Source organism: Ruditapes philippinarum, unplaced genomic scaffold, assembly GCF_026571515.1.
Source record: "Ruditapes philippinarum isolate M1 unplaced genomic scaffold, ASM2657151v2 ctg2360_1_1_1_1, whole genome shotgun sequence".
Lineage (NCBI taxonomy): Eukaryota > Metazoa > Mollusca > Bivalvia > Venerida > Veneridae > Ruditapes > Ruditapes philippinarum.
In genome coordinates, this window is record NW_026856184.1 from 30,480 (window position 1) to 55,511 (window position 25,032).

General features: G+C 30.5%; 1 protein-coding gene across 1 annotated transcript; it reads right to left on the reverse strand.

Moving 5' to 3' along the window:
- Positions 1-7,709: 7,709 nt before the first annotated feature.
- On the reverse strand, positions 7,710-18,971 carry LOC132745707 (interferon-induced protein 44-like). Its single transcript, XM_060734671.1, has 6 exons — positions 18,876-18,971; positions 15,585-15,625; positions 14,555-14,746; positions 14,161-14,298; positions 9,903-10,080; positions 7,710-9,755 (listed from the first exon to the last, which is right to left on the reverse strand). The coding sequence occupies exons 1-6, from the start codon at positions 18,883-18,885 to the stop codon at positions 9,481-9,483; spliced, it is 834 nt and encodes a 277-aa protein (XP_060590654.1). The 5' UTR covers positions 18,886-18,971; the 3' UTR covers positions 7,710-9,480.
- Between the last annotated feature and the right edge of the window lie 6,061 nt (positions 18,972-25,032).

A 25,032-nucleotide genomic window follows, 5' to 3' on the forward strand; every position in this document is an offset into this window, starting at 1 on the left:
TATGTGATGATGTATAAATTGTGTTTGGGCCGGAGGCCATAATTATATACAAATAAACAAATTAATAGAATATTCCAAATAGAAATAAATATCATGTTATTATCGCACGTACCCATACATAAATTTTAAGGAACTGTAAGGAAATATACTTTTAGTAAAAGAAAATATGCAGGCCAGCCACCTTAGATTTTATTAATGTGTTTGATAAAGAAAGTAATTATATAGCATGTTTCTCTTTTAAAGAAACATGTTTCTCTTTTAAAGAAACGTGTCAGATAAGATAAATTGTCCCAAAAATTAAAACATTTTGATTTTTGCCAGCTATTGGGAATATGCATTTGACAATTGGGAAAAAGAAGATATTTTGGATTGAGAATAACTTCAAGCGAAAAAAAACCCCGTTCACTCAAATATAATTACCTGATAACCATTTGGCTTATAATCGTTATATTTGGTGGCAAGGTTGATTCGGGCTTTTAAATGATCCCTTTTGAGTGTGGTTAGAAAGTTATTTTATCAAGCACACATTGACCTTCAATAGGATTGCGTAAAAACGAATTATTCTAACACGACCCGCATTTCACAGTGCGTGATTGTGTCGCCTTGAAAATACGACATATAGGGGTTACTTTTGTCGGCGGTGTCGTTGTCGGTGTCAGCGTCGTTGTCGGCGTCCCCTAAAGCTTGTCCGGAGCATAACTCAATCACTATAAGTCGGATTGACTTCAAACTTGGTATGCATGCTTCTTTCAATAACCCAAAGTGCAATGCACAAGGACCGGTACTCTGCACTTCTTAATTTTTGAGTTATTGGCCTTTGTAAATGTTCATACTTTAATTTTGTCCGGGCCATTTCTCTTCAGCTATAAAAGCTATGGACTTGAAACTTCATAGGATGATAGATCTCATTAAGAAAAAGTGCATTGTACAAGAACCGATACTCTGCACTTCCCAATTTTTGAGTTATTTCCCTTTGTTAATTTCCATACTCTATTTTTGTCCGGGCCATTTCTCCTAATGTATAAAAGCTATGGACTTGAAACTTCATAGGATGATAGATCTCATTAAGAAGAAGTGCAGTGCATAAGAAGTGGTACTCTACTTTTCTTATTTTTTGAGTTATTTCCCTTTGTTAATTTTCATACTTTATTTTTGCCCGGGCCATTTCTCCGAAAGTATGAAAGCTATGGACTTGAAACTTTATAGGATGATAGATCTCTTTAAGAAGAAATGCAGTGCACAAGAACCGGTACTCTGCATTTCTTCTTTTTTGAGTTATTGCCCTTTGTAATTTTCATACTTTACTTTTGTCAAGGTCATTTATCCTCAAGTATGAAAGCTATGGACTTAAAACTTCATAGGATGATAGATCCAATTTGAAAAATAGTGCAGTGTACAAGAACCGGTACTTTGCATTTCTTATTTTTGAGTTATTACCCTTTATAATTTTTTATACTCTATTTTTGTCCAGGCCATTTCTCATAAATTATAAAAGATATCGACTTGAAACTTCATAGAATGATTGATCTTATTGATAAGAAGTGCAGTGCACAGAAACTGCTACTCTGCACCTATTATTTTTTGAGTTATTGCCCTTTGTTAGTTTTCATATTTCATTTTTGTCCTGGCCATGTCTGTTAAACTATATTGTTCACAAGGCGACACATCCGACTCGCGGAGTTCTAGTTATGCTATAATGTCACTGTTTGACGTTCTGTATTTAGACAGGTGACGTAATTATTATTCACGTGACGTAACCACTAAAAATGTGACGCGCTGACAATAAGTACGGAAACAAATCAGGCACAATGTAGCTTAATATCAGGGACAGCAGCATGTATTTGTTGATGTCGTGTTAGAAAGTTAGAAACGAAATAATACATCCAAATCGGTGATTTTATTGCTTGATAAAATCACTGGTTGTCGTTCGAATGCACATTAAAAATAAGAGTTAAGTTTGAGAATAACTTGAAATAATATTGGAAATAAAAGTTTAAATGACGTAATTAATGATGAATATTTAGATAATATTTTTCTATGCTGAACTTAAAAATACTAAAAAACAAAACAATAAAACACAAAACAATCAAAAAGGCCGTGGTTCGATACGGTGATTTATCAGGAGAGAAGATATATTTATAAAAATAACACCTTTTGTTATTTAACTCTGTTATTTAACTCCTGCAGAATAAACTGAATCGTTTTTCGAAAGAATGATTGCACCTTATTACCAAAGGAATAGAATCCTTGAAAAAATTACAAAACGGTAAAATTGAAAATGTTGCAGGTTCGGTTTAAATGCCCACAGAATTTCAAGTGAATTCTCATATCAATATAATATCACGACTTCTCTCACAAATCTCTTTTACAAAATGAACTCAAACGAATAAAACATTCATAGGAAATCAATTCGGTTTTTAGACTTGAAAATCAACAATTTAATATGTTTCTATTCTACATTTATTCAATGATCACTAAAACATTGTCGTCTTTGAAAAATGTACTGTTGTTTTATAATTTCGATACAATAACGATATCTCTTTATAACAGATAATGTTAGTCCACTGGTAAATTCTGTAAGAGCTATGTATAAAACGGTGAATACTTGCGTGATGTAGCTCTCCTACTTTATTGCAAGTTACTGCCGACAATGCCATGTAAGCAACAATTCTAATATTTCTATCCAACCAACCTGGGAAAAGAAAATACATTTTGTTGAGAATATATATGTCATAACATTGCAAATCTATAATGAAATTATCTAATCAATCATTGACATTACTCATACATACTAAAATGCTGCGAGATCCTAAACAACACATTTAATCCCAGGGGCTACAAAATACTGCATATGCTTTAGCCACAGTTGAACATGTAAATGATGACACAAAAATGTGCTCGTTCATGAAGTTTTATTTGTTACTGCTAAAAATTACTTGTTGTTACCGAGTATGAGGTCCAAAAGCATTGTTTACAAAAAAAGCGTCCTTAGCATTTTTAATCAAGAGCATAAAATAATTGCAGTAGTTCATATTAGAAGTCGCAATAAAATAGATGCAGAAAATGTAAATGCATTTTAAAGGCAACTAGTCATTTAAATCAATATTCTTATTCGTGTGGCTCTATTGAAAATGGTGTGCTCATTACGAGCCATTGCTTCAAAAGCAAAAATTGATGCAAAATAGAACGCAAATTAACTCAACCTCCCATGTTTAATCACATACGAGCACAACATTCAAGCGTATACGTACAACAATTAATCGAAAAACGGCAACTGGAATATGACCCAAAGGAATACACCAAAATACCCTTTATACCTACTTCTTTACTAAATTTATTTAAAACCAATTTGTTCTGAACAAAAATGTAGATTATTCAATAGTCTTGTAGGATTTATTTGAATTCTATTGATATCATAATGCAAATGATATAGAAATTATTCAAAATTATGTTCGAAAAACTATTTCATGGATATATGGCAGTACAACGTTATTCCTTCTCATAACTTGATTGGATGCCTGTGTTCAAGGGAGCATATGCTTGCTAAGGGGCAGTAAAAGAGTCTCGGTACAAGCGATTGCTTTTTTTATTTATTTATTTTTATTTTTTTATTTATTTTTTTTGCGATGTAAATATTTTCCTCAAGGTTATATAGAAATAAAAGATATGGTTTGGTTTAAAAATTGCAATAAAATATAATCTCAAGAATGATTTAAATGAAAGTTGGAAACTCTCGCTAAAGAAATTCATTTCAAGTGTTATAACGGAGATCATAGATGGTAAGTGGGTTTTTTATTTTACAACTTGTTTTAATATATATATGAAGATTATTTTGATTAAAGATTTATTAAATATCCTTCAAATGGACATTGATTTTAGTTGTTTGAAAAAAAATTTTCATTCTTTCGTCTGCAAAAATGGGATTATAAATGATTTCTACAAAAAAGGAAAACAAATCAAATAAGAAAATAATTCAATTGAATCTGCAGTAGTGATTGCAAAGAGGGGATTCGGCACTAAATAGAATTAATGATTGGATAGTAAAATTTGTTAATATGTTTCGTATTTAAAAAAAATAAAGGTATATTACTATAATATTAATATGAAAGACATATCTTACAAAAAACTTAAGAGTTTTTGTTGCCTTTAAAACATTATGCTACACTTGTTTATTTATAGACAAAGAGCGATTACATTGAAGTTTCTGTATAGACCATTTGATCTCTATAAAAACTCATATTTTGCTCAATATCTCTCTTTTTGTAAAATTATGTTTTATTCCTTGACTTGACGTTTTTGTTTGATAAAATCTTAGTCGCTCAATATTATGATGAGAACTTTAGCGTTTTTTTGTACAAATACTGTGTTCTATTGAAATTTAAAGAAAAAATACGGCAAATTCATTCCCAGAAAAGAAAATAAAACTTGCTTTCTGATTCTAGTGTACTTTGTTTACACAAAAGGGTAGAAACTCTGAAGAAGTTACTGTACAGTTGAAATCTATAAAGACAGGAATTACAACGAAAGATGTATCAAAGTAATTTCTAAATTGTATACAATAGCTTTAAACAAAAATAGAAAAGATTCCTTTATAGCTTTGTTGCCAAGAGTGCCAAAAAAAGAATGGAAAAGGAAATTGTTTAAGAATCCCCCCCTTTAGGTGGGCCCGCTTACGGTCACGGACCTGACATTTAGATTTTTTTAAAGAAAATGTGGAATTATATCTTTTATTCAAATTGGAGTCAACTAAATTGTTGTTGAAATAGTTCATAAAAAAGATAAAAGACATTTTGTAACATATAAAATCGAGGTTAATTAGCATTCTGAAAATAGTCAGAACAGGCCGGTGATAATGCATTTTTAGTGTTTAGTTTAGCTGATTTTATCCTTTATTTGACTGCGATGCAAAACAGATAATTTTTAAGTCACATAAATATAGTTTAAATAGTTATTATTTTTTTCAAAATCTTTAAGGAAAGTGAAATAACACTCATTTTATCCGGTTCCTCGTAACACATGTTAATACTTTTTTAATGCAAGTCACACTAATTGTCACTTCACAAATCAATAAACATTGATGAGATCGGTATATATGAAAGTTTCTTAAATTACGATTTTCATAATTGTATGTGATCAACTATGTCATGGTTCTAAAACGTCCCGGTTGAAAGATATTTATACAATATCTAGCTGGAAACAAACAACCACGGTCGCGTGTCAATCTGTTTAATACCTACCGCCTGGCCAATCCAATGGAAGTGTACAATACACATTGTGCAATATTATGTAATACAGTGGTAATAAAATTTAATATTTAACACCCTGCTGTTTAAATTTAAAAAGAATGAACAAGTCCTTACATTTGACTTTGAAATTAAAAAAAAAACACCTAATTTATATCTTTCAGAAAGTATACTTATGAGAGTATTGGTCATTTTCATCCACAACAGCGATGTGGGAGAAAGTCCACGTGTGTCATCAAAATACAATTTACGTGAATCAGAGCGTTATAAAATGTTACAAACCATCGATGTTTGTTATCACGCTCCAAACAGTTTTGCACAATTTTTTAAAATGTTGAAAATTAATTGCCTGTTACCGAAAAACTTTACCATAGTTTTTGGAAAGGAAGATTTTTGTGACTTCCTTACATACAAAAACAATTCATCACGTAACTGGTTAGAGAATGTAATCAACATTATCATAAACATTGTCATGTCATTGGGACAAAGCCGGTAAAGGACAAGTATGCAAGGATTGACCGTTACATAAGATTAGAGAAGAAAAGGAGAATTACATAAAAATGAAAACGAATACAGCGAAATATTGACTAACAACTTGAATTCTATAAGTTAAGACAAAGACGTCAATGATCATGAAATCGCAATTGTCGTCATGATGAATGGTAAAAGAATGTCATTGATTATTTTAATTACGTATAATATTAATATAATAAATCACTGTTTTAAGCTACATTTTCCTAACCGTTTAAACAACTAACATACAAATAGTGTTTTTTCATTCAACCCACTCTGTAATCTAGGTTAATTTTAACAAATGTTTGATTTTAAAAGTATGCACATTATATCATGTTACAAAATAACGTTTTTACCATAACTTGTTCCTTGGATCATGTCAGCTCACATGTTAGATTAAAGATAAATACTGATGTGATGCATTAGTCCCCATATTGTCCACAAGATAGATAAATGTACATTTTTCATGCCGTAACGTAACATTTACGTCAATGGTACTTCCGACATATGTTGTGATTGTTTGTTATATTGCTATCTTACAGGTGCATCATGTAAAGAATTAATTTTACTTATTTTAAAAAAGCAAATATGAGTGCTATACATGTATTATCTAAATGTAATTTCAGAGCATGTTAGATATTCTTAACCGAAGAAAATACAAGTAAATGAGAAGTTATTTGTCATTAAGGAAGCAATTGTTACTTCCATTCACTGTAACTAACAGCACTTAGTAGTAGAACAAGAAGTTCAGGAAAATAGCAAATGAGTAGCTTTTGGAATATACAATAGTACACAAAAATATTTTAAGAAGAAATATAAAAGCATTTTTGGGCATAATGGGTTTTTACGCAGAACTCATCTGACACTGTCCAAGCTGCGCTGATATATTGGATGTTAGAGTTTATTTTATGGCTTTGACCCTGAAGTGCGGTGTTGCAGTGCCATGACGTTCCCTATAGCAGCATATAAAATTTTAATAATCCTCAATGTTCGTGACATTCTGCTAAACAGAAAATATTTGTCTAATTATATTCTGTTGCTAATTCAACGTTTTTTGAAATTCTAACACATGCTCCCATTTCAAAATGGAATCTGTTTGATTGTGTTATCATTAAACATACAACTGAATCAAATTTAAATTTGGGAAAGGAAGATGAACACATTAATTATAATGTAGGGAAATGAATAAAACATAAAACAAAAATAGTTAGTTTTGATTAATTCCCACAAAAACAGAAACATATCGAATTATTGTCATGTTGAGGGGTGTCCGTGGCTAAGTTGTTAAAGTAAAATCATGCCAGGAACTTTGGAGTCTTTAATGTGAGGAAGTTTATCATGCACGGAGGGACAACTAAGGTCCTCATTCACAGTAAATCTGAAAAGTCGCCACATGAGCTGCGCATGATCTCTACCGTGTTTGTACAATGTACAACTAAACAAAAACGAATAAATAAAATAAATAAAATTGTTCTTATGAGTTTTGGATTGTTGCGTCCCCTCTTGTAATAAATGGTTTACTGTTAATGGTGGTTCTCTTAACTGTGGAAGAAAAATGTATCCTTTACTTTCAAAATCCAATGCAATTGATGTGTTCGACGCTAATCTTGATTACTGCAGACGGAATATACATCGATAGTTAAGAGCATTTCTTCACGAATTAGCAAAATTGTGAAATAACTATTTGGTTTTCTCATATATGTAGAGCCTGTTCGGTGTAGAATCAATCCGGTATTTACCGATATTTTATAACACCGGTATATTGTATCATGAATCATGAAAAATATGAAATAGCCTGTATACAATCAAAAACAAGATATAGTCAGATTTAACTGGGCATGTTCCCATGTTTAATGATTTATGTTACTAGCATAATATTTTCATTACAAGCAAAGGTCTCTAACAAGACCGAAGATATCATAACTTATTGAAGTATTTCATCAAATTCTATAACTGTTTCTGTAATTTCTATCTTTCTTTTTCCAAAATTAGCAGCAATTTTAAGACTCTTTTGCAGCTAGGTTTTATCAAACCTGATTTCTACGTATGTGTTTTATCTACAATTGGTCCTGATAGACTGAGCTGACAACTATGTGACGGACAGTTCTTATAATCAATGTGACTGACCTAGCATAGTATTTGTCTATTTTTCCATATGTTGCGCCCTGATAAGTGATTTTGAAAAACTTGCCTCTCATCGCTTTAAGTTCAAGAAGCGCAACCGTCGCCATATTCTTAATGTTGGAAAGCTATCAAGCTAGATTACAGAACACCAACTGGCCGAATCAGGTGCCCGTTTAAGCCTATAATAATGTACAAAGAGACACTTACGCCTTACTTACTTGGTAATTACTCGAAAGTTGACATTTGATATATTCTATGTTTGTTCAACAAACACTTTTTGTAATGTAAGTTGAGTAATAAGATATTAGTCTTGGGAGTCAGTGTCCTATTTATATCACTTTTGTAACTTTAGCATATTAGAATGTCGCTTTGCGGGTATCCATATCATTTAGAGTTTGTTATAAGAAAATATTGGCACTCAGTATGAGGTAAGGTACACTTTATATCAGATATACCCCTAAATAGTGTTTTTTTCCATATCAATGCGGTGCCATGTTCTTTATTAAAAGCTAAATGTTTAGTTAGGCGTAAATTCTCGTTTTATGTACAATTATTATGTTTTTCTTTCCATTTCATCTTCCACTTTTCCCTCCCCTCGGACACACACGCACACGCCCACACACACGCACGCACGCGCATACACCAACAAACACACACACAAGGACGCGCGCACGCATGTACACAAGCACGCACGCACATTTATCATTTATTATTTTCCGGAAAAGTCAAAGGAATTGCTATAACATCCCTCGGAATGTGAAGGAAATAATGATTCAAGCAAGTGATGCCAACTGAGGCGTTAGACGAGGTTGAAAAATTAGTGTCAAGGGTTGACATTTTGCTCTTTCACTTTAAATGGAATGTAATAGAAATTTTATCAAACCGGAAAAACAATTTTCAAGATTGACAACTAACCTGGCACCGGGTCGTTTTGGTATTGTTGCCATGTTACATAATGAAGGTTGCTATTATGTTCTCATAAACAATCAAAATACCAACCCATAAGCAAGAACATCATGAGTTTATCATAGCGAAATATTTTTGATGACAAACGTGAAATAAAATATCTTTATCCAATTATAATTGGAAAAATATACTATTTTAATAACACGCCAATAGTTTAATAACTATACTTTCCGACTGTTTATTGATTTAAACTGTATTAATACACCAATTTATGTAATAATAAACCCCGAACACAAAAGTACTGTTTGATTGACGAAACTTGATACACTATGTTTATATTATTACTTAAACTAAATGATAGATATGTATTTTCTAAAAGAAACACTTCTAAATATACAATGGTTATTTAAGTCACTATTTGATAACGAATAAACCATCATAAAGCATCATAATTCTATCAAGACGTAACAATCAATCTTCAGTCCATACTGTCCTCGAACTGAAAATATAATTGCAAAATGTTAACAATTGGTGGTGTGAAATAAATTGCCAAATATGCTGTCAAGTACAAGACTGATTCGAATGGACTCAAACGCAGTTACAATACCTTTATTAAATTCGGCTAGTGTCGTATCAAATATAGGTTTTCAGTTGTGTACACGTCTTATACAATCTAAATTACAATAATCTTATATTAACACATTCGTTTATTCAGCGTGTCGGATGCAAAATAAAGAGCTGCTTGTAGTGCGAGAAGAATCGGAATATGTAGGATGGGTTCGACAACTGCATAGCTCGTATTTGAGTAATTTACGATCGGATGTATGTTTTCTAGTGGTATACCAAGCGCCTCACTCGCGATTTCGACTGCTTCTTTTATTTTTTCACTGTAGAACATTTTTGATATGTCTTCATTTACATTACTATCCATTTTATCTGCATGAGTTAGAACCAGGATTCTTGGAATATCTGAATAAAAAATATAACAACAATAACAAAATGGTATTTCTTAAAATTCCTACAAGGCCGTGTAACATGTCAACTTCATAATATGTGAAAGATATTGAAACATGTTATTAGTCATTACAGTTGTTTAAATTGTATCTGCTTATTTACCTGATTTATTCAGTTCCGCTAACATCTTTTGGATTGAACGTTTGTAGTTTTTGAAAGCCGTGTTCATTTTGTCAAAATTTCTTATGTCAACTACAAGAATAACACAATGAACTTTGTCGGATTCGCCTGGAGATTTGATATAGTAGTCGCCATCCTTTGTAGAGTTTACAACATTGAACTGAAACAGGTTAGGAAAATTACATATAAGCAAACTTGATAAAAGAATACCTAAAAATGCTACAGACAAAATTTGGTGATCATTCATCAATTAGTTCTGTAGAAGCAGACGTTAAAAGATATTTTTAATTTTAGCTTTAGCTGCCTCTAAAAACGCGAATCAAATTAACATAAAGACTACCTAGGAATGTTACAGACAAAGTTTGATGATCATTCATTCATTAGTTCTGTAGAGGAAGATGTCTAAAGGTTTTTACATAAGAATGATACCGACAAAGTTTGGAGATCATCCATAATTTAATTAAGTAGTAGAAGATGTGTGAAGGTTTTCTTTTTTAGCTCTGTTGACCCCTAATAAGGGTCAATTGAAATGGCATGAACACATTTAAGTGTGATTGTCACAAGGATGCTTCAGACCAAATTTGAGGAAAATCTGCCCTGTTGTTTCAGAGAAGAAGATGATTGTTGACGCATGACGACGGACGGCGGACGCCGGAGTATCCCCCTTGATACTTAAAGCTCACCCTGAACCTTCGGTTCTTGTGAGCTAAAAGGAAAGAGGGAATGTGTGTAAAGAGAGATCATACCCATGTATCGTAAAACGCATATTTAAAGTTTGTCATTAAATCTTAATAAAAGTTAATGTTTTAATGTTTGTGATAAAGAATACTACTATAATTTTATAAAGGACCATTTCTTAAGATAGTATAGATGGTATTCATCCTTATTTTGAATAATTGCAATTTCTTTTTAATAGTAATTCTAAGTTTTAAATATGACAGGAAATGTTTAAAAAAGATAACTTTTGTCTATTTTTCTGTTGAAAAATATAAGATTTCATTAGATAAATAATGAAATTTATTACATCACTTTTCCAACTGCAAAATACCCGTTTATATTTAAAAAGTTTCCTAGTCTGTTCCACATAGCCTGAACATGATGACATTCCCAGAAAAGACGTTTTATACTTTCAGGCTGCATGATACAGAAAATATGATAAACAAGATCATCAAGGAAAGGTGGCGTTCAATAAACGCAGTACCCACCGAACCCAGTAACAAAAGCCATTTGCGGACCCCAAACAATAACAGGGAAGGGCATTCGGCAGAGTACGGGCAGGCAAACCAATACCTAAGAATAAATAATTAGCAACTGATATGGAACTAAAAGAAAACAAATAAATGATTGAATATTAGGCCAGAAATCACACTTTCAGTGTTTATATTTAATGCAAATAAGTCCAACAAATAGATATCTATTAAAATTAAATTATCAAGTACTTGATAGATATCTATTTGTTGGAATTATTTGCATTAAATTTTTACACTGAAAAGTTTTTATTTTGGTATCAATAAAAGCTTTAAAATTTGGCTATATACTGATTTCCATTTTGTATTATTATTTTCCAAAACACTTTTAAATTCCCATTTATTTTCAGATTTGATTTTTGCTTTTGGTTTTACCCTCATTTGCTTTGTAATTAGTAATTTATTTGGTGTTTTACAAACTCTGATCCCATTTACTGAAGTTTATAAGATGTTTTCATCTTTTTTGATGATTTTGTTTTACATTAGGATTTATGCTTGTGATGATTTGGTAGAACTTCAGAAATGCATTATTTTCTAAATTATATAATCTTTGAAATGCTCAAAAGAGTAGAAGTATTTTTTCTGTGTTTACAAATAGTTTTGATATCTTGATTATTTATTTCACATTCAAATGTTAAGCCTCCTCTTACTTTTTTCAATGTTTTTTTTTATATAAATTACAGTCCAAAGCACACTCTCATCATTTGAATTGAATTTAAAAACCAATTAATATTTATATTTTAAGCCCCCCCCCCCCATTTTTGTAATCTATTTCTAATATATCTCTTTTAATTTTTTCTGTGTTCCCTTTTTTTAGACAATTTTTGAAACTATTAAGTTTTTGTTGTAAATTAAGGTCTATGTTGTTCTTTTTATTAAGATCTATGTTGTTTTTTTAATGTCGTTTTAAAAGGTCATGCCCAGTGGTTTTGCGGATTCAGATGTCCATTTAAAGTGTTTATTTTGGCAAAATATTTAATTAGTGTTTTTAAGAGACCCCACTTTTAAAATAGTAGATTTATTCATTTGTTTTATTTCTTTTTCATTAACAATAATTCTGTCTATATCATTATCATATTTTAATATATAACTTGCTAGTAATTCAATACATGTTATGAAGAGCAGAGATGAAAGCGGGCATCCTTGTCTTACGTATCGGGAAGTTGTCAGAGAAGTTGCCATCATTAACACACTACTTATTTCATTGAAAAATAATTTTAGCAAGTTTATAAAAGATTCCTTGAAATTAAAATTCTCTAAACATTGAAAAATAAAATCATGATCAATACTTTCAAAAGCTTTTTCGAAGTCAGCAAAAATTAATAAACCTGGTTCATTTTAATGTATAAGTATTCGATAGTTTCAGATAACAATCTGATGTTTTCTCCAATATACCTATTTTTTAGAAACCCAGTTTGGGCGTTGCTTTTTAATTTTCTTAAATCTATTTGCAATGGCTTTTGTTGCAATCTTATAATCTACATTTAAAAGACTTATAGGACGCCAATTGGACAACAATAATGTATCTTTTCCTTCTTTAGGTATTAACGAAATTATTCCTTGTTTTTATAGTGCTGTTAAGTGTTTTGTTAAATATGAATGATTTATAGATTTTATATAATGAGTTTTGATTGTTTCCCAAAATGTTTTATAAAATTCACTTGTTATGTCATCTGATCTGGGACTTTTTTGATTTTTCATTTCATTTAAGGCCATATAGCATTCATGCTCAGTAAGAAGTCCTTCGCATATATTTCTTTCAACTTCAGATATTTGTTTTTAAGGTTAATTGAAGTTATAATTTGTTGTGTTTTTTTGTGGTTGATTTTAGTATAACGCTTCATAGTATGATTTTTCTGCATTGAGAATGTAAGAATACTCATATGTTAAATATATTATTTTTAAGAGTCTTTAATTTAATTATCATCTTGTGAGAGAATATTGTAGGTAACATAAGTGTGTTTAAATAAATAACAGTACTAGTGCAAATTCCAAATATCCTATATCATACTTTCTAAAATCTTACAAAAATAGTTTGTTTTCCACACGCAAATGTCAATTTGACAAATGACACATATATTACTTTCCACTGAAAAAGAAAAAATGGTAGTTGATTCGAAGTTCCTTTAACGTTTATTCAAAATTTGAGAAATAAATCAGCTGTCAGCAGCGTACAAAGAAAAAGTCCAAATAAAAAGTAAATAAATAAATCAGAAATAAAATTGTTATTGTTTGGATAAAATTGTTTACTAAATATAATTATCAGATGTAAAACAAAAGGACCTTGCAATACTGGCGCATTTTTGGGTTGCTGTCATAACAAAATGTACATGATTTCATAATGCAAGTTAGAAACTCTGGTCATGCAAAATTCCGTATGTAACAAACTCAAACTGTTATTATAGCAAAAAATCTAAACGCAGTCGCTGCAAGATGAATTATAGTATATCAAAGAAAATACAAACATACGATATACTGTACGATTTAGATAGCAAAGATCAGAAATACCAAAGAGTTTGGGGCCCTTTGATTTAAGGTGTGGAATGTTAAGCATTTGGGGAGTGTAGAAAGTTTGATGTTTTCAGAAGTTTTAATTCCTACTTTACTACTTTTACATAATCTAGAATTGAAAATATTAAATATATACTATGCTCAAATTTGATACTTGAAAATACTGTTAATTATTACACAGTCTTTAAAAGAACAAGAAAAAAAAGTAAAAATAATAATTTGTTTGACTTCATACAGATAATATGTGTTTTTTTAACTAGTAATCGTATAATGAATACATAGTGTCATTAAAAACTGGTTTTTATTTTTAGAAGTGGTGAAACAAATTAACCTGGCCACTAAAATGGATTGCACCTTCCTAAAACAGTTTGTGTAATCTCTAATTCAAATTAGTCATATTCAGTAAGATATTCCTAGATTTTGAATGTTTTCAGCAATACAAGTATTTTACCTTAAGATAAGCATATAATATCTTTAAATACCTCTTTATTTGGACGGATGTGCCCATTTATAATTTCAAGAATGTTTTCTAAATATTGCTCATTTTCTTCCAAAGTAACACCTGCTGTATCCGCGACCCGAAAGGTGTCAAGGTAACCTCTTAATTCGTACCTGCGAAACTAAATTTAAAGTACAAGGTGATGTTACGGATTTATTTTAAAATGATGAAAATAATAAAGAGAAAACATTTGCTTTTAATTATAGGAACGTTATTACACATTGTTAAAACATACCTGTAAGCCCTTGCTCGTTCCGTAGTGTCATAAGGTTATTGTACACTACATTATGCATATTACGAATTTAAGGCACTGAGTAAACAATAAAACCACAATTCGAGTAAAAAAAATGTTTACGTTTTATCAAATTAATAAGTACCTCGGTTGTCGATTGTGTTGAAGCTGCTGACGCACTGTTTGCTATATTTGATTGTCTGTTATTGCTAATAGTCGATATGGAATTGATCAATGTCGATTTTCCGTGACCAGATGGTCCCAGCAATAATAATGTAGGTTTACATGTCTCATTCAGAACTATCTTTCTTACCTTTGACCTCAGTGTCTTACTATACTAAAATTGAAAGGAAAATAAAAACTGCCTAAAGTATCTCAAATGCTATTTAAAGGCACATTTTGCCTCAGAAACAAATATTTTTACTTCTTTACTTCTCTAAAAAGAACAAACATGAATATCTTTACTTTAAATAGTGGTTGATGAGTACTTTGTTAGATGTTGTGTTTTTCATGAAGAAAGTACTGTTTAATGTAAAATATTTGTCATAATAGTAGCAAAATGTATACTATCCAAAGAAGAATACATATTTTCATAGAAAACACTACATCTCTTTGACTATTTTTATCGACAAAAGCAACAGAAAGAAACGATTGTTCATGCAATTGAAATTGAGCAACAATTTGGAAATTATAAAGGTACAGAGAGATTTTGAGAGATAGAAGTAAAAGCATTTCTTGGGCATAATTGGCCATTAACCTTTTCAAACATTCCTTCCACATAGTAGTACGAGTGATAATTTATAAACTTAATGGTGGAATAGTTAAATAGTTTGTCATGAATGGTAAACAAATGTGCCCGTCATTAAAATCATAATGATGATGAAAACATTTTTTAAATTTTCATATAAATGCTAAAATAACAACATACTTCTACGTGCCCTTATCTTACAAAGTAATTTAATTTCGTATTACAATGCCCGTTATCAGCAAAAAATGTCAACTTTGAAATGCCTATAATCATTTGAACAAACAAACGAACGATCAAAAGAATAACTCAATGCACCAAACAAACACACAAGTTCCAGGCTTTATGGCTTAAGTCAAAGAGCATATTTGTAGCAATTGAGGCAGGCTTTGATTATCTTTTCAATTTATTTTCAGCAAAGTACAAATACCTTTTCAGTCCATTTCGTGTCTTCTGCATGTTTTCGCCATGCTGCAAAATAAATTGATATATGTTCTGAAGAAAACTTACGATGTATATAAAGAGGTTAACAAATATGTGGTAGTGAAACAGCTCAATTCAGATAATAGACTGACGAGCCGGTCAGGTGGAAAAATGATATATCATATCGCACATGTTATCAAACCTTTTAGTAATATATCCTACAAATATCGAAAAATATTTTTGGTGTAACGCAGTTGTTAAGGATGTTGTCTTTTCTTCTTTGGTGATGATGCAACGTTGCGGGCTGTATAAAATTTAAGAAGAAATGAGGAATCTTAAAAGTTTATTTTTGAATTTTTTTTTTCTCTTTTTTTTTTCTTTTATATTTGGCCTCCATGCGTTTTGTTTTTTTGCATGTAAGTATCATATAAAACTGCTTTATTTTTTGTACATTTGATTCAAGTTACATTATTTATATTTTTAAAAAATATCGTATTTCTCATGTTATGTCATAAAAAATAATTTTATTGCATGACATTTGATTCCACGGTGTTCAAGAATTTACTTACACTCCGTTGTAATGCTGGCATTAAAATGTATATAGTTTATGAGTTAGATAAAATAAGCAAACACTATAATATTATGAATGATAATTCATTTTCGTCTGATGTAAAAATAACAACAAAAAACGAAATTAAGGAAGATATTTTGTTAGCTTACATGCAATCCCAACAACTTTACCAAATCCACCAGTATCTATACATTCACTACATGTACATATAAGCAACTACAATGTATTTGTTATATTCGAATTATTTTGACCTGTTTAAACTTTTCAGTCGTTTACTGAAATATTTGTGTATATAGAAAATGAAACGTCACTCTCACATTATCATTGACAAACAGTAATCCACTAATCTAATAATTTAAATAAGACAGATAAGGGTCATGTAACGATCTATGCATTAGTTTGAGTTGTAACAGGATTACCTCCAGTTTTTACCCAGATTCTTTTTAAATCAATTTTCACCAGAAAGTACAAAGAAACAAAATTATGGTTCAATAATTGTGTATTTCTTTTTTATTAATAGTCTAATTTTTAATCTAAAGTTTCAAGTAATTCACAACTTAAAAAATAACCTCAACAACGATATAATATTTTATTTTACCTAATTAAAAAGCCACATTTTAAAGTATTAAAATTAACAAAGATTTTTAGCTTTTTAGATTTAGAAACCCTAGCCAAAAATATAATAATTCCCTTATTTTCAACTAGAAATGGCTAAGTTCTAGCAAGAGGTAAGATATATCTTGCAAGTGTCTGTGAACCAGCGGCTAAAGTGAGCATTTTCGGTCAATTTTTACCCTTTTCATACCAGAATGCACGAAAGTTCCATGGACAATTTAACACATATTGAGGGGATATACAAAAGTAGCCACTGATTTAAATGATAACTGTCCGATTTACTATGTAAACAGTACAGTTTAAACCTTAACAAAATGAAGTACAATTCTAGTACTTATTAATTAACCATTGATTGTAAAATAGACTATTAATAAGAAAATAAATACGCAATTGTTGAACCATAATCTTATTTATTTGTATTCTCTGTTTATAATCAATTTAACAAAAGAATCTCGTAGGTAAAACCATTTTAACCATCATTGTTTTAGATTTAACATAACTAATATGCTTAAGAATCCAATATTTTGTTTAACTAATCAAATACTATTTATATATAATAAGGAATACAACTAACTTGAGATACAGAAGAAGATACGGTATGTGGCAAAATAACTTAAGTATTGAAAGACACGTCTAATAACGGGTGACAGGCTCAACACATTTAATATGTATAACTTAAATTGTTTAAACGAGAAATGAGATACGGGTGCACATTTTCTATTACAATCATGTAATATTATTCTTGTTGTATGTTAGCAGCGCTGATAAAATGTCTTTGAAACGTAATAAGAAGTTCAAGCAATTTCAACAGCGATCGCGCAATCGATATGTACCATGCAGGACATTCTAAATCAGAAACATATGACTGCTGCAAACTATTTATACAAGTATTCATATGTTGATATGCTTTTAAATTTATGATGTTCGTTTAAAAGTATTCAGTTAATTTAAAAAGTCATTTTGAATAACACCAGTTGGACCAGTGGAATAGGTCCATGAGGTAGGATGGCTGTCAGGGCAACTCATGAAAACTACAAGAAATTACATCCCCGAGAACGTTTCAAGTATGTGACTTTTATAAAACGGAGATGTCAATAGGCATAGAAATAGACCAAATTGACTCCATATGCAATTGATTATTTAATTATTGTCAAAATTACAAATATTCAGCCAATCAGTGTGTGTATTCATTGTTATAGCACAGGAAGTCGTTATGTCAAGGGAAGATCGTAAATGTAACGTCAAGGGAATCAATTAATGACGTTCTGTCTTTTGAATAATCGTAACTTAAAAACTTGTACGTTAATTTGCTGCGTTAAATTTTCGTTTCTATCATTTGATAAGATATTTCTATTTACTTTAATAGAAGCTTACAAGTAAGGTTCTTTAAAGCAGCATTCATCGACATTTTTACTTAGGCTAAATATTTGTTGCCAATAACAATGACCTTATTACACTCAATTATTTTAAAATAAAAAATAAATTGTAGGCGTTGCGGTTGAAGTGTCTTTCAGTGTATTTTTCTCGTAAAAATTGTGTGTTTCCACCTTTGATAAAACACATACACAAAAAGAAATAAATATTTTTTATCATTTCTGTACCAGCACAATTTTTTAAAACTATCCATCGAGAATATATCTATCTATTGATACAATCTCCTCTATAAGTAATGTGCAAATACTACGACTTCTACTTAGTCCTATTATTACGATCATTATTTCTACACATAATAATGCAGATTTAATCAAGTATAAACACGTTAATCTAAAAACACCAAACTCATAATGAAATTAGTAAAACCGTAAATGTCGAACTCTGTTTATCTGTTTTGTGCAAATATTAACCGAATCTATCATTTTTATCGTCATATTTCTATGAACTATTTGACACGTATTTTCTGTGGCACGTTTGCCAGTACTAGTATGTTAACATTAAAGAGCGCTTACGACTTAGACATTAAAATGACCATGACTCTAGCTGTATTTTGTTAAAATGTAGAATCTTTTATTGACAGCAAAGTTATTTCATGTGAAATGTTGGAGGGAACTATGAAAATGAAACTAAATATATCATTTAAAAAAAATAAACAGGCAGAACTGAAACTTAACTTACGTTGTCCCATAATGATCAATCCAGATGTGAAGAATATCCGTTTAAGTCAATCATTTTTATTTTGTCGTAAATAAAGCGTAGATAACATGATTGTCATGTCACTGTTTGTAATATGCATAGTAAACGTATCGTCGAGTAAATACGTCGATACGAATACATTTGATGCTCTTCCCCTCTTCTATCTCAAACAAGAATAATCATAAGATATACAATAAACATTCTTCAAATTAAGTGAAGTATGTACGTATATATAAGAATTAATCTTATTGTATGTTATGTTTTTCTTATATCACACTCAAAGTAACATAAAACTTTGAAATTGAAGTGACATAAATTCATATAAGTTAGACAAGATGTGATAAAATTTATCAGAAATTTAAGTTGCCTTTAGAAAGAGGAAATAATAGTGAACTTTCAATGCATGATTTTTGTTTTAGTTTTAATCAGGACTTGTACAGCTTTTAAATGTTTGATTAAAATAAATTTTCATTCAGCTTTTGAGACATGTACGGATCTCATTATTGTGGAAAACGACCATATCCTCGACACATATTACGCACAGTGGCCGAATCCAAAACATAATTTACGATCCCATCAAGATTAGACTGTATTCAGCTATACAATTTCACTTGAAAAAAAATGTAATTACGTTACGACAACAATATGGTATTTGTAATAAGGTTAATGTTACCCTCTTTTCAATTTAAAACTTTTTTTTATTTTTTTAACTCATTTAACTTATTATTTACTAAAATAATAAATTTCCTACAACAAATATTTTGATTGATTTTGAATGTTAAACGTCACACACATTGGACTAACCTAAAAAGATCGCGAACACACATATGTGCTTATATTCATCAGTCTTGAAGGCTGATGAAACTTAAGACCTGAGAAAATAAATGTGCATAGATAGTGGCAATGTTAAACAGATAGTATTTACTCTGTCACATCATTATAGGAAATTCGAAATAAAGAGAAGAAAATAAAGAAAGATTATAAATTTTACCCTAACATATATTGATAAAGATATTGAGCCTTAAGTTAAAAAATTATCAAAAGATGGCATTGTTTTGCATTACCACCAGAACAGAGTCACCTGGCAATGCTATATACCGTTGACATTTTTTTTTTAAATTTTAGTATAGCAATGAACAATGGATATTCTTACTAACATTGTCGTCTTATTGATAGAGATTTACAGCTTGTACGGATAACGATAGCCGGAGACGAACAACGGTTATAATAACCGGGGGCTATTTCAAAATATTTATCATTAAATTAAATACAGTAAGTGCTATAACCTTTTAATGGCAAGTAAGATAAGTACAAATATATACAATTGTTTATTTATTCATACACTAGAATTTTGCCTGAACGTTTAAGCTCTACTATATAGCGTGTTCAAGACATACACAGTATTTTACTATTCTGTTAATTTTAGGCACTTTCTCCGTTTAGGCCCCTATTATCGGCGTATTTGAGCTGACGTGTATGGTGTCATAATATGGACATACGTCAGATAAATTTTATCGACAAGTTCAACGCACTCTTGTGAAAATGGTAAATAAGTGCCGATCTGAGGTAACATTGATACTGCTGGGCATTATATTTGATGTCCCGAATAAAACTGTTCTTGTGTTTTATTCGTGCATCGGGCTACTTATTCCATAAGAAGTTCCATCGATTGCTATCACGGCTATAGAAATTCTGTTCCTGGTGCCCGTCATGGCTAAGCACTCATGAACCTGTGTCAAAACGACAAATATTTTAGACGTAGATAGAAAATCGGAATATATAGCATTGTCGCACTTGGCACTGATATGTTGAACAATGACGAAAGCATCATAAACATCATACACTAATGATTGTCGATAATTTATATGAAATGTAAAATGGAAGGTGAAAAAAAGACAAAACAAAACATTAAATCTGTAATTTTAACACTATAATTCATATTCTGCTTCTGTAATCGGTTTACCCTTTTGCTTTTTGTTATAGAGGATATTTGTTTAGTTCAGTGTAATATCGGAATATATTTCTCCGAGTGAGCACGAAAAGGTATATTTCACGAGTTGCGCAGCCACGAGTGAAATATGAACTTTTGGTGTTCACAAGGTGAAATATATTTCGATCTTACACTAAACTAAACTAATTCTCGTTTTATTATATGCAAAATACGTTTTAAAAGCAATTAAACCTAATACTGAATGAAAAGCGCGCCAAATAATAATACAACGTGTCGTCATTTACGACGTCACGTCATTAAGTTGGTCCCCAGTACTGTGCACGCTGGTATTTCACTGAAACAACGTAAGGGGCTTAAATTCAAAACAGTGAAATTATCAAATTGATAATTTCACTGTTTAAAACAGTGAAATTATCAGATTTATATCACTGATATATTTCTATAAACCACCGAAAAGCATGTAATAAATATTGTAACATACAAATATGCGCATTGAACGTCTTTTTGTTTCGGTCATCTTTTACAGGATGAGTGGCATTAGATGCTATTGCGCACCATCTTTCGACACGAGATAACACGAGGCCAGTCAAGTAGCAGGTCAGTCACATCAGGATAATCAACAAGAAACAGTTGATTAAGAGAAAACGTTGCTAAAGGACTTTCATCATCACAAGAAGAAGACCTTACTCCCCCACGTCCACAGAAACGGTGAAGAAGAATGAGGTCGCTTGCTGACATTATGTTTATTGTACAACGATTTTATTAAAAACAAAGTTCCAAGATTGCTTCACTAGCTTGATGTCGAGAAATCTTCTGATTAATCAAATTAGATATTCATATTCATAACAACGGCTTTTTGAAATAGAAATAAATGCAATTATTATATTTGGCTTGGCCTTGTTTTCTTTTTTTTTTAATCATTTTGAAACGCCCCCTTAAAAAATTAGCCGTCTCCGTCTTCGTCTTTCGGTATCGGCTCAAGCTAAAAATCTCTAATTAGAAAGGTCCTTTTGTACGCAAAAGTATAATACATTCGAAAAACTAAATTCTTAATCTGAATTTAATTAAAATCGCAAATGTGTGTCGGCCTTTTATCTACCGGCTTTTTACATATCTTATAGGTATTATACTATCTATATATTATTATATCGTCACAAATGGATTACAGTTTTATAAATTTCATCGATGCAAACACACTCGATAAGATCTTGCTTTCTTTTTTTTATTGGCAGTAAAATAATTCTTTTATGAGCTTTTAAACATCATCTAGAAAATCGAAGGAGAATTGCAGAAATTTTACTTATTGGTTTAACTTTACGGTACGGGCTGATGAATATACGTTTTAGTTTCATGTAAAACAGTAATATCATTTGATTCTAGTTACTTTGGTTCACGATTTGTTTTAAATGGCAATAAGAAATTGTCATAAACCAGTCACTTGTTACACAACTACACTCAATTGCATTTTCGGTGCTTTAAACGAGAATTCCAGTAGCAGTTCGATGAAATAAAGCCTTGTTTTAAAAGATTCTAGAGGAGATAGAAACTTTCCGCTAGACATAAACTTTCTTGCTCAATTAGACTTTAGTATCGCCTGATTTGTCGCGTGGTAGGTAAAGTGATAGTTCACTTTTTTTCCCCCAGAATTAGGATAACTTCTCTATGTTTAAGAAAAATCTGAATGATATAGTTTATAGTAAACACTATTTTTATACATTGAACTTCAAGTCAATATATCACAAACATCTGTATTGACTGTAAGATTTTTGAGTATTTTAGGGCCATTTGGTTATAAGTTATATTTCTGGAGTACAAGCAATAACAAAATTTGAATTGTCACAGAGTTTAAGCTTATTTTCTATTGTGTTATTTAGTATAAAATCCTGTCAAAATAGCAATTAACTGTGGCATACTGATAAAGCCTACTGAAATAAAATGAAACTGATCTTTGCTAATTACAATTGCAATAACGCCTAACAAAACTATACATACACTCGCACTCACAAGATATAGGTACAACACGCGCATTCACAAGGATGTAGGTACAACACGCGCATTCACAAGGATGTAGATACCGTAGGTGACCATTTGCTTTTTTTCTCGGTCTTGAACTGATTGAGCATTTTGAATGTGGTTGAAGTTATTTTCAAAAGATTATAAATCAGACTTCTGTTAAAAATAATATTTATATTGTAGAATGCTAGTACTTACAGCAATATTTACAAAATAAGCAGTCTGATAAAAAAATTTGTTGGATTTCACGCTGCACCAAGTTAGGTCATATTAGAATTTTTGAGCTTTACAGGTGAAGAAAGACCTCAGGTGTCCTTCCGTGCATTATTTTAGGCACGAACGGGAACAGAAAAGAAACAGCGACGTTCCGTAAACTAGTTGGTCTGTCATGGTAGTCCTCATTTAATCTAATCTCTACTTAGTATAACACAAGCGTAGTGTAACCGATATATATGTTATATATCAAATTTTATCTTGATTTTTAAGGAGCGACAAATAGCTTTATACAGAATGTTTTATTCATCAGATTAATATCTTGCTTTTGAACTTAATCCGCTAAAATTTCCAATTTGCATGTTGTTTTTATCATAATATGCGCCTCTAATACGAAAATAAAAAAGTAAATAATAATAATGAAAATAATAATAAAACACACACACATGACGGTAATCGAATCAAGCGGTGTGATATTTTTAAAACATTAATATACATATTTTCACCATTACAAATGTTTTACAATATCTTGCGTTATTGTAAAAAAGAGTCCAAATTACGTTCTGTTTGCTCAGGTTTTCTTTTTAAAATTAATTCTAAAGGTTTAATATACAGGAGGAAATAAATGTTGCAGGGGTAGAAAATAAAGAAGCGAAGATATTTAAACGGGAAGTGAACATGATAAATCTGATGATAATAACTTATACGGGCAAACAATGGAATGTAGGGATTTGGAATGACAATAGAGCAAATATCATCATGTACAGAAATTGATAACATGGCCTAGACCCTCACAGTGTATTTATATCAAATATAGTTCACTGGGACAGAGACGGTCTAAAAATGAAATTATTGACAATGATTTGTTAGAATATTTAAGTCATTTGATTTGATATTTTTACACATAAGTACACATACCTTACTCAAATAAAAACTTAATAATAAAAAATAACACCATCATAATTATATCATAAATTTAATATTAAATAACGACAGAACATCAAATCAATTATAAAGATCTACTCATGTTAATATTTGTAAAGTGGTGGTTTCATTTCAAATGTTTTTATTTGTGATTATTTAATAAAACTCAATTTCATTTGCTAGTGAATTGCCTGTTTTTATTTTCATTTCTCATCTTAAGAATAACATCAAAATGTAAATAAGTAAATATATAAAAAATATTCTGATTTGTTTTTTTATAATAATTGAAGACAGGTCATGCTGATTGTGAGTTGAACTCCAAATCATTATACTATTTTATTTAATAAAAAAATAAAATTTGCAAATTTGTTGAGACAGACTGAGATACTTACTCATATGTTTAGATATTGACTAAAACTTGAATTTCACATTAATACAGTTAATTTCAGCAGGAAAACTTTCACCAGTAACTCTTCTTCAAAGATAAATACATGTATTTATAATCAAAGAGCAACATAATATCTCTTCTGACTCCTTTTAGAAAATTGGCCCATGTTTAAGTATAGACGAAAAGATATACATGTATGTACTAAACTACTCATAATTACGCACAATCGCTCGAAATGAGGTATGTCGATATATCTGCCTACAAAAAGAAGAATAAAAGTACCAGGCCTTCTTAATCTTGATTCTCTTGATTATGTGAGCATTGTTTCAGATTCTTCGGCAGATACGTTGAAAAAGAGATCGCTGTCACCTAATGTTTGCTTGCTTCGAAAAAAACTATGTTAACACATTATAAGATCATGACAAGTTAAAATTAAATATATTATACGGCTTTCATTCTGCCAATAGACTTGTATCAATATAAACTCCTTTAACACACGGCCGGTTTTTGAAAATGAAAACCAAACACTAAATTTATTTTACACAATATATCAAATATATGTGCATTTTTTATTTATCTTTTTTTCATGATATAAACAGTGTGACAACATTGCTACGTTGAAACGATAATAGTTATCTTGTGCGTTTTTT

Excerpts from the sequence above, each read along its gene's own strand:
- LOC132745707 (XM_060734671.1), bottom strand. Across the intron at positions 14,747-15,584 it reads ACACGAAATGGACTGAAAAG|TATAGTAAGACACTGAGGTC; the intron begins GTATTTGTACTT and ends TTTCAATTTTAG. Across the intron at positions 14,299-14,554 it reads CAACACAATCGACAACCGAG|TTTCGCAGGTACGAATTAAG; the intron begins GTACTTATTAAT and ends CTTTAAATTTAG.